This window comes from Puma concolor, chromosome E2 (genome assembly GCF_028749965.1).
Source record: "Puma concolor isolate L17-30 chromosome E2, mPumCon1.1.hap2, whole genome shotgun sequence".
Classification (NCBI taxonomy): domain Eukaryota; kingdom Metazoa; phylum Chordata; class Mammalia; order Carnivora; family Felidae; genus Puma; species Puma concolor.
Genome location: NC_141681.1, coordinates 61,816,265 through 61,827,133, shown reverse-complemented (window position 1 = coordinate 61,827,133; position 10,869 = coordinate 61,816,265). Strand labels below are relative to the sequence as shown.

The window sequence follows — 10,869 nt, the reverse complement described above, 5'->3', positions numbered from 1 at the left end:
CATCAATATCCCTTGTGAACAAGACAACAACTTTATGTTGCTTAGAAGCCCTGAAGGTTGTCCTAACAGCCAACAACTGCCGCTCTTCGGGTTGAAACTCTGACCCTACAACATATCCTGGCATCCAACTATAAATTAGGATCACAGAGCCTTTCAGCCTTCCCTTAAAGTCTTCAAGCAGCCATACAAACTAAACTCTGACTGGAGAGCTATCTTCTGCCGTCACACCGTCCCTTCTAAGGCACATGAATCTGTCCACATGCTCATGCTAGCAAACACAGTTAACTTCATACACGCACAGTGAATGGAATCCCCACGATTAACAGTGACTTAAACAGTAAGACCTTTATTATGGTACAAACAAGAGCAATGGGAGGGTGCCTGCTGGGTTGGTGACTTGGGAGGCTGGGATTTCCATCTCTAGAGTCACGAGGACAATAACAGCCCTGAGACATGCAGTCCACCTTTTCAATGCACCAATAGTCCTCTAGGCCAAAACTGGGTGAGATCCATGCCCTACCTCCTCAGGGAGGAAAAGTGGGGAAGGAGCAATACTGGGGCTGCTCATGGTCATCTGGGACCTGCCCTGACACTGGGGAAGGAGCAAGTACTTGGGCTGTTCATGGTCATCTGGGACCTGCCCTGACACTGGAGCATGGCCCTGGGCAGGTTCACAAAGTGCACTGCAGCGGCCACATCCCTGGGGTTCCTGTGGATGTTTAGATGTATGAGGTTCAACACAGGCAAATGGCACCTTCCGAAAGGCTCTCCTCCAGCGCTGTCACACTGAACACCTAAATGCTGTATACCTGCACATTTCAGGTCGGTCTCCCATTTGAAATTTGTCATCTCCGATGAGGTAAGTCCTTTGGCTGAAGGCTTTCTCACAGTCACTGCATTTCTAAGGCCATTCTTCAGTGTGAGTTCTCTGGAGTGCACCGAGGCTAGACTTCAGTCAGCCCCTTCTCCCATCGGCCACATTCCCGGGCCTTCTTCTGATGTGACACTGTGGTGTTTTAGGAGCTTGGACACGGACGTAAATATTTCCCACCTTCACATCTCATAAAGCCTTTTTTCTGGTGTGAATATTTGAACGGTCACTGAAATGGAAGACACGTGTAAACGTTTCCCAAATTCACCGTACTCCTCAAGCCCTTACCCGGTGTGCACTTTCCGGTGCTTGATGAGGCTGGAGCTATGGCTAAAGGACTTCCCACATTCGCTGCACTCATAAGGCCTTTCTCCAGTGTGAACTCTCCTGTGTTTAATGAGGCTAGAGTTCTGAGTAAAGGATTTTCCACATTCAGCGCACTCGTAAGGCCTCGATCCAGTGTGTACTCTCTGGTGTTTTAGGAGACTGGAACTGTAAGTAAAGAATTTCCCACATTCGCTGCACTCATAAGGCCTCTCTCCAGTGTGAACTCTCCGATGTTGAAGAAGCGCAGAGCTTTGGCTAAAGGATTTCTCACATTCGCTGCACTTATAAGGCCTTTCTCCGCTGTGGACTCTTCGGTGTTCGATGAGGCTGGAATTCTGAGTAAAGGATTTTCCGCATTCGCTGCACTCGTAGGGCCTTGATCCTGAGTGAACTCTCTGGTGTTTTATGAGGCTGGAGTGGTAGGTAAAGAACTTCCCGCATTCGCTGCACTCATAAGGCCTCTCTCCAGTGTGCACACTCCGGTGTTGAAGGAGCGCAGAGCTCTCGCTGAAGGACTTCCCGCATTCGCTGCACTCGTACGGCCGTTCTCCAGTGTGAATTCTCCGATGTTTAATGAGGTTGGACTTGTTGCTAAATAATTTCCCACATTCGTCACACTCGTGAGGCCTTGCTCCAGTGTGAACCCTCCGGTGTTGAATGAGGCTGGAGCTTTGCCTGAAGGACTTCCCACATTGCCCACACTCATAAGGCTTTTCCCCAGTGTGCACTCTCCAGTGGTCACTGAGGCTGTAGCTTTTGCTAAAAGATTTCCCACATTCACTGCACATGAAGCATCTCTCTCTGCTGAGGTGTCTCTGGTGACGAACAAGGGTGTGTCTGCAAGTGAGGTCCTTGGCGCCCTCTCCCGAGGTGCACGGAGTTCTCCTTCCGTGAGAGGCCGCCCCGCACTCAGCTCTCCTGTCTGACTTCTCCCTGGTGTGTGTGGCCCGGTCCTGGAGGAATCTCGAGCTCGCCAACAAGTCCCTCACAACCTCGCCACAGGAAAAGGGCTTCCCGGACACACAGAATGTGTAGTCCTTCCAAGAAGAGGCTCCGCCCCTGTTGCTCCCGAAGCATTTCTCTCCAGTGCGCTGCTGCTGGTGCGCAAGGCGTGTGTCGAAATACACCTGCTTGTCACACGCCCCCATCTTGTGCAGTTTCTGTCCACCAGGTGTCGCGTGGTGCTCGGTCGAATGTAAAAGTTCCCTCAAGTCCGGGACACACACCTCACGAGGGGGGGCCTTCTGGGAGGACACAGCCGCCTTGGAAGTCCTGCCCCGTGACACTCCTTGTACAGAAACGCTCTGCTCGGGTGCGTCCTCGTCCCCTGCTCCATGCCAGCAGCCTGAAAGCAGGAAATGCTGGTGAAGCGTGGGCTGACTTTGACGGGAGGGAGGCTAGTACACGAGCTACAAATGTGTGGCCAACAAACCCGGGAACCCATGCACGGGCCTGTCTGCAGGACCACAGAGTTGGCTGAGGTTGAGGATGGGGCTGCTTAGCAGTAGTGGGGTACAAAGAACACTGACTGAGAGAGGCCTTCCGAGATGAAGGCCAAGCATGTGGCGGGACAGAGAGGAGGCAAAAGGTCTACAATTCGGTCCTCTGCAAACAACTTTCCAAAGGAACTTATCGTGGTGACACCAATGCCGTGCAGAAGGGTGTGTCAAGGCTCAAGGAAACAGGACTGTGACAGGGCAGGTGGTGTTCAGGGACGGCTTAAGAACACGGCCACACCTCATGACAGAATACACAGCGGCCACTGTGCAGAGTGCTGCAGGTGGAGTGGTGAGAAAAACCGGTGCCATATGGAGCCCAGAGCTGTGACGCTCACCCAGGGCTGGAAGTTCGAGTAGAACTGACAAGTAACAGGGATGACATTCGGCAAAGCGCCATAAAAGGGCAAGGAAGGACAGAAATGAAGTACGGCCACTGGCTTCAAAGTACTAGTCAAAGAGAATAGGCTTTGGGGGCAATCTGAACCCAACACTGACGTCGTCTTCCTCCAGGTGCCACTCTGCAGGGCCTGGCTGCCTCTGAGCCATCCTGTGGGTGGGTCACCGGACCTACTGTGAACCACCACAGGCTCCCCGATCCAGCCCCACTCCCACCACGAGCAAGGATATGGCACCTTCGTGATACAGGTACTAAGGAGAAGGAGCGGACCGATGAGTGGCCACCAGCAGCCTAGAACAGCCCAGCGCATGACAGCCTATGGGAAAGAGAACTAAAGAGTCCCCGGACAACTCTGGAAGGGGGTCTCGTGAGAACAGCCCATGGTCCGTGGAAGCAGTAACTCTGGCGGAGAAAGCAACTGCGGGCACAGGCAGGCACGGCGAAGCGTCAGCTAGAGAAGGCAGCTGACCTGGAGCATGCAGATGCCTTGCACGTGGACGAAGTCACCCAGGCAGGAAGAGGGTAGTGAAGCTGGTGTCCGTTAGGTCCACCGCGAGACTCCACCCTCTTCCCTGCACGTCAGCAGGAAAGCCGGTCCCACTCCAGGAAGGAGGGCAGTGCACAGACCCCAGCCTTACCTACTACAGCCCCCACCCAGGGAACTGGGGAAGGAAGCAGTGCTCGTGGTCCCAATGTAAAGACAGACTGCTGCTGGGGACATGGGGAGGGCAGAGACTAGCCCAGGGCACAGGAGTGGGTTTGAGGGTCTTACCCAAGGAGGTTATATGGGCCAAGGTCTCCAGCATCACATCCTGGTACAGACATCTCTGAGCCTCGTCCAGGAGACCCCATTCCTCCCCGGAGAAGTACACGGCCACGTCTTCGAAGGTCACCCTACCCTGGCATGATGGGGACAGATGAAACCACAAAAAGCCCCTGTCCCAAGATCCACAATCCCTTCCCCCACCCACCCGTAATCCATGCCCATCCTCCCCCATTCTCCCAACTCAGAGGAGGAACCAGGCCCCAGTGCTGGCAGCCAAGGCGCTCTGCCCTCCTCATGGGCCCACTGATCACAGGGTTCTGCCGACACAAGAGGCACGTGGACAAGTACGTATCCAAGTTGTGGACCTGGCACAGAGGTTCCACCCACTCATGCCAGGCTATTCTTCTGTGGTGGCCACGGTCACGTAAGTCTCAGTACCAGGTCCCCAGGCCATCAGGCATATTCCCTCTCTAACTACACACAATTCTGGAAACGCCTCAGTGTCCCACACTGCAGAAAGGTCTCCGGCCTCCCCATATGTGACTTGTATTGTAATCACTAACTCTTCATCGCACTGGTGAGGGCGGGCGTCCCATCTTAGGGCAATGGGATGACTAAACACACGGCACCCGACCCCGTACAGAGGAGACGGACAGTACTTTATTACCCACAGGTATTCACCACCTGGGAGAGGAGGACACTGCACCCAGACGGGCCCAGAGCGTGGTTGTTGTGTTCTGAAAGAGCGAGCAACCACGAGCTGAAGGATGCAGGTTTCATTGGATAGAGAGGGTGGGGTGCCTCCTGCTTTGTCAGAGGACGTGATTGGCCCATCTGAGTCACTCCACGGGCTGGCAGGGAACTGAAACCCACACGAAGGGCTAAGCAGCACACGCACCTTCGAGGAGAAGGCTATGTGGTCCGGAAGGCTGTGTGGCACACACAGAGATAGGGCATCACAGGGGTCTTCGCTCTTGGCCTCACACCACAGTGAGCACCAGCTTCCAGAGTGTGCTCGGTAGAGACAAACAGGATCCAACGCCACTCTAGACCTGTCGTGTTTTCCACTAGTGGTGGCAGCCCCAAGATCCTTCTGTGCAGGCCACCCTGCCTCAGACCGGCAGGACCTAGTGTCTGTCACAGGTGACCAGGTCAGCAGGTCACAGGCGACCTTACCCTCCAGCATGAACGAACCCTCCCCCCTCGCCCCGGCTGCACCAACGTCCTCACACATCCTGGCAGAGTTCGCAGAGTGGAGAAGCTCCACAGGCTCAGGCCTGACTGTCGTCCTCTTGCTCTTGTCACTCCTCAGCCTCTGCATCCCTCTCGCGTCTACTCTTCTGCCAGAAACCGCGGCCACCTGCCCGCGCATCCTGTCCCCACACACTCTCCCTTCATGGCCATTACATCCCTCATCTCTCAAGTCACGCCATCACCCAGGTATCGAGCCCGAACTCCCTTTCTCCCCCCTTCTTCCTGGCACCATAATCGCTCTACCGGCATAACCAGAAGACTGCTCCTCGCAGATGTGACTCCCAGCTCACTCGCCTGGGCCCACACGGCAGCCACGATATTTTTAGAGGTCTCCCTTCTGAACCCCTCCCCAGATTTCCGGAGCTGTGTGTCGGCTGCCTACTTAATGCGTCCACTCAGTGCTCCCCAAACATCTCCTGCCCACCCATCACTCAAACTACCAGCTTCCTCATCTCCGTTTGCTGAGCTTCCTCCCCGTGTCCATGTGAACAAAACCCTGGAAGTATCCCTGAATCCTCTGTTTCACCCCGTGACAGGGTGAAACATTAGAAAATAGAGTTGTCACTTCTTAAAACACACATCCCGACTCCAACGACCTGTAAGCCAGGGCCCTGGTCCAATAACCCTCACCGAGACTATGACAGTAGCCTCCTCCCTGAACCCGCAGTCTACACTTCATGCTATAGCGGGGTGGATCCCATGAGGCCCTTGGTAATGTCACGTCCCTGCTCACATCCAAGCTTCCCATTCCCACCACAAGAGACACCCAACTTCTCAGGCAGTCGTTCCGGTCCTGACTCCTGTGCCCCTGCTCCTTGTTCCCAACCGAAACAAAGGGACCGCCCGTTTCCTGAATAGTTCCGGCTGGGTGTTAACTCCAGCGTGTGCACACCTCGCTACCAGGTCCTGGGACAACCGTCCCCACACCGATTACCACAAACGGAAACACCTTCGTGTAACTCCTGGCACGGGCCTGGGGTTTCTCCAGGGTCTCCAGACCCCAAACTTGCGGAATGGCACTTAAGAGTCCCGGGGACACAACAATCCAGGACAAGGGGGTGGGGGTCGGGGCCAATGAGGGACTGCGGCCGCGCGCACCTGTTCGTGTCGGTTCCAAAAACGCCCCTGCAGCCCCGGGAAATGGGGGCGTGTCCAGCCGTGGACGCGGGAGGCCACGGCGGGTTCCAGGGATCAAGGCTCCCCGAACTCTTGCCGGCCCTGAAGACTACGACTCGACTCGGCTGGCAGTTCAGCCCCTGTGCCTCAGTGCTCTGCATCGCCCCTCACCACGTGCCCCTCCCCTGCAGCCCGCTCCCGCACCCCGTCACGCTGACGCTGAGACACTGGGCCCCCGCCCGCGAGCGCCTTCCCGGCCCGGACACCGGACCTGGGCCGCAGGGACGCGAGCAGGCGCCCCGCGTTCGGGCCTCGAGGGTCTGGGTGGGGGAGGGCGGGGAGGGCCCTTGGGGCCGCGCGGTTACCTCAGCCGGGTCCCTGGGCGCGGCCACCGCCATCGGACTCTGTGGGTGGGCGGTGGTCACCCGGGCGGGCGGTCCCTGTCCCTCTCGGCTCGGGGTAGCCCGGGAGACGTGGCGACCCCGACCCCTAACGGTTCAGCAGGGTTGGCGCCTCCCCTCGCACCTTCTCGGTCCCGTTATGTCAGTGTGGAAGCGGAACTCCGGAACCTGTTACCAGGTGAGCAAAACTAAGAGCGCCAACATGGCCGCCTTCAGCGACAGCCGGAAGTCCCGCCCCGCCGAACGGGCTACACGGGAAGTCTCCTGTATTGAAGCTCTCATTGGAGAGCGACGCTGCCGCTTAGGCTCTGGGCTTTCTGGGTAGAGTAGTCTCCACAATTCCGAGGCCGCGGATCAAGGGCCTCTTAGGGAAAGAGCCACCAAGGTCTGCTTGGAGGGGCGAAGGGAAAAGGCACATTCTCGTCGGCTTCTCTTCTCCTTTGAGAGAATGTAATCGTATATCTGCATAGGGCTCTCTGCCGCTGATCACCTAAGTGTCTGGACACAATTTTTCACACCCAGCGAAGCTCAGCCTGCTCCCGGAGCCTAATACATCGTTGCTGATGTTTCGAGGGCTACAAGGAAAATAAACAAGTTGTTCCATGGAGTCTCTGAGATGAAAGATGTGTGCACGACCAGTGGAAGCTAATAAACATTATCCTATTTCAATTCACTGTCTCATAATGGTCCCACTGTTCGTTGTATTACCCCTGAACAATAGGCACGTGAGCAGACAGCCCCTAAGCTCTTGACCTGCCATGCATGGCCACAACAACCCATGACCATGGAGTTGCTCAGATCACTTTTACGAGACACTACCATACATGGCTCAGTCTTACTCTTATGAAGGCCCTGGGGTCATGCGTTCCACACTCCCTCTCCATGTGCACATCACTCTTTTTGCCACATGTCTCACAACTGTGCTGCCACACTACAGCCCCATCCTACCCATTACCATAGTCATCTTCTTGGCCTCTCTACTTGTTACTCAGCATATGTGGCCCAGAAAATGCTTGGCAGTTTGAAAGAGGATCCCAGACTATTATGGTCCCCACTGACAGAGGCAGCCTTGAGTCCTAGTATGAAGGCCTCCCTCCATGTTCCTTGCTTCAACCTTATTACCAAAAGTTAAATCAGAGTTCAGATACCCGTGGCTCTCCTCCAGTTGCACTGCACTCGATGTCAGCGCAGATCCCTACAGGGGGCTCAGGGCTCAATCTCATGAACCATGAGATCATGACCAGAGCTGAAATCAAGAGTCAGAAGCCCAAGTGAGCCATCCAGGCCCCCTCTCGTTTTTGCTGCTTCTTAATTGCCTTAGTTCAAAATAATTCCATGTTGAGTGATTTTGTGGAGTGATGGGAAGAGGACCTCTAGTTCCTGGTGGAGTCAGAGCTCCACAAAAGAACTACATAAATGGTGAAGAGAATGTCAAAGAGCCCTAGGGACCCTGAAAACAAAAAGCAGAGGGAAGACACTAGGATTGGGGGCAACCTTAGATTGGGCAACCCAGAAAGGGCTCTAAGAGAAGGGGATAATGCAGTGAATCTGGAATAAAGTTCAGGAGGGGCCATGTGGACAAAAAATGAATAAAACATTCAAATCTTGACAGTGATTAGCGCCACAATGAGAGAAAACACAGGGCCTCTTGGGTATTTACATCCAAAAGGACACCTCATTTCTGCAATTATCATGGCCAAATAGTTTAACGGATGCACTTTCCAAAATTAACTAATTGCCTTAACCAGAGAAATGGATTGTCATGTACTGGTTTGGTGCAATTTCAAATCCAACTGCTTTTGACTAAGTGAAGTTGCTGCACCAGCCCTGGCTAGCATGTGTACAAAGACCTAGTCATATTGAAATCAGGCTGTGCCTGCGCATAATCGTTACCTTAGAGTACGTGCAATGATACGTAGAGTTTTTGGAAATCCACGCATATTCCCAGAACCTCACTTGAATATTTAGTGCCCAAATTATAACCACCTTTCAGAATCAGAGCCCCATATACACCCGGCGGGACTCCGGTCCTCCTGACTGCACATGCTCTCCCTCGTCCTTGAGGTGGTACTTTTCACCTTGCAATAAAACTTTTTCTGTTGTTTACTCTGACTCACCCTTGAATTCTTTCTTGCCAGGAAGTCAAGAGCCCGGCACCAGCTGGTGCATGAGGTTTTAGGGCCCGAGAACTCTCCTAGTTTCCAATATGACACCCAGGGAGGGAGATTGCTAGCATTCCCAATAAAATAGACAGCAAGGGCAGTGAGGGGACCTGCTTCAGGTCACAGCCCTGGTGGAGGGCTCAGGTGGATTGCACACTGAGGTCTCTGATCTCTGCAGCTGTGCACTTCTCTGCGGTTCCCTCCATGCAGATGACACAGGGACAGTGGGATTGGGAGAAACTGCACTTCATTCTTCCACACTGTGTCCCATTGGATTCCTCACTGGGAACTTAGCACATGATCTCTGGCCTGGATTCAGGACTTTAGGTTGGGAGTGACCCTCCAGGGCCCTCAGACTTAACATAACAGTTAGAGGAAGATGAAATTTCCAGGAAAAACCCTCCTCTATATGAGGACACTAAATACATGAGGGTAGGGTTGGGGGTCTAGTGGAAAATGGCCCTGGAAACCCTCCACTTGCCTGCCCCGATGTATCAGTGCCACTGCAGCCACAGGAACTAGTGGTCAGAGGGGCCAACCAGAACAGGTGGCACAGCCTGAGCAGAATCCAACCCAGGTGCTACAAAAGGATAGAGACTGGTTTCTTCTTCCTCACTCTCCTTTCCAGCTCACTCTCAAAGAGCATCCTCATTGGGTCACAATACAACAGGAGATGGGATGACTCAAAAATTTTGTCCCAAGCAGCCAGAAGGATGGATTTGCTCTTGGCTGAGATGGTGAGACTGAGTATAGAGGAGGTTTGGAGGAACTATCAGGACTTTAGAAAAATATATATTCCCTTTTATATATCTATTAGACCATGGGTTAAATTTCAATACAATTAAGAAATAGAGGGGGGGGCATCTGGGTGGCTCAGTCGGTTAAGCATTTGGCTTCATCTCAGGTCATGATCTCATGGTTCCTGGGTTCCAGCCCTGTAACAGTCTCAGTGCTGTCAGCACAGAACCTGCTTCGGATCTTCTGTGCCCCTCCTTAGTCTCCCACTGCTCGTTCTCTCTCTCTCTCAACTAAGTAAATAAATAACTTAAAAAAAAGTTTTAAAGAGAAATGGAGGGGCGCTAGGAATTGATATCAGATATCAGATATCAAATCAGGAATTGATATCAGTTATTAATTAGTTGGGGAAATTTTTTTTTCATAAGAGTATTACAATATTTGGAGATTTCACTGAAAACATTAAAGGAAGATTTCAGCTCCCATCTTAGAGCTTAATATAAAGTAGAAACATTTTTAGCTCTTAGAACTAGTAAATAATGATTCAAATGTGAGGAAAAACAAATCTCCAATATAAATGTATTATAGTAGATTTTTATAATCTTGAACTGGACAAATCATCAGTAAGTGTGAATAGGAATAGGGGCAACTGGGTGACTCAGTCAGCTAAGCTTCCAACTATGGCTCAGGTCATGATCTCAAGGCTCATGAGTTTGGGCCTGAGTTGGGCTCTGTGCTGACAGCCCAGCCTGGAGCCTGCTTCGGATTCTGTGTCTCCCTCTCTCTCTGCCCCTCCCCGTTCATGGTCTTTCTCTCTCTCTCAAAAATAAACATTAAAATTTTTCTAAGTGTGAATAGGAAGACATAATAATAATTGGCATATTCAAATCCATAAAAGTAAAAATTTGCTTAAAAGTGGAATATAACAAAACATAACAAAAACAAATTAAAAATAAAAATGTAAAAAAAAATTATGTGTGAGATCACCTGGGCAGCTCAGTCATTTACACATCCGACTCTTGATTTCTGCCAAGGTCATTATCTCACCACTTGTGAGATAGAGCCACTTGTTGGGTTCCTTGCGCTGACAGTGTGGAACCTGCTTGGGATTCTCTCTTCCTCTCTCTCTGCCCCTGCCCTTCTCATGCTCACTCTCTCTCTCTCTCTCTCTCGATCTGTCTCTCTCTCTCTCACTCTCTGTCAAAATAAATAAATAAAATGTATGTGTGAGAGGTCAGAACAGACTGTGTTATCTCAGAGCTGTAACTAATCACATTGGTAAAACACCAAATAAGACTGGCAATGTATGTGGATGGTAAATCTTTTTTCTTTTTTCTTTCT

General features: G+C 52.3%; 1 protein-coding gene and 1 long non-coding RNA gene across 5 annotated transcripts; one reads left to right on the top strand and one right to left on the bottom strand.

Annotated features, from left to right (window-relative positions):
- Positions 1-325: 325 nt before the first annotated feature.
- Positions 326-6,856, bottom strand: LOC112851367 (uncharacterized). 4 transcript variants are annotated; one of them, XM_086688496.1, is made up of 3 exons: positions 6,756-6,856; positions 3,867-3,993; positions 326-2,543 (listed from the first exon to the last, which is right to left on the bottom strand). In XM_086688496.1, exons 2-3 carry the CDS (start codon positions 3,898-3,900, stop codon positions 1,156-1,158), a joined length of 1,422 nt encoding a protein of 473 aa, XP_086544622.1. In that variant the 5' UTR covers positions 3,901-3,993; positions 6,756-6,856; the 3' UTR covers positions 326-1,155. The 4 variants fall into 4 exon arrangements, with proteins under 4 accessions (XP_086544622.1, XP_086544621.1, XP_025770687.1 ...); XM_086688495.1 differs by lacking the exon at positions 6,756-6,856 and adding an exon at positions 6,596-6,734 and having other exon boundaries at positions 3,867-3,988; XM_025914902.2 differs by lacking the exon at positions 6,756-6,856 and adding an exon at positions 6,596-6,723.
- On the top strand, positions 6,693-7,300 carry LOC147573901 (uncharacterized). The gene is made up of 2 exons (XR_015244511.1): positions 6,693-6,809; positions 7,102-7,300. It is a non-coding gene; the product is annotated as an uncharacterized LOC147573901 (long non-coding RNA).
- The last annotated feature ends 3,569 nt before the right edge of the window (positions 7,301-10,869 follow it).

Coding starts and splice junctions, on each gene's coding strand:
- LOC112851367 (XM_025914901.2), bottom strand. CDS start 4,092: ATGGGGGAGGATGGGCATGGATTACGGGTGGGTGGGGGAAGGGATTGT. Junction 2,544..3,866: donor GGCCCATATAACCTCCTTGG/GTAAGACCCTCA, acceptor TCCTGCTTTCAG/GCTGCTGGCATGGAGCAGGG.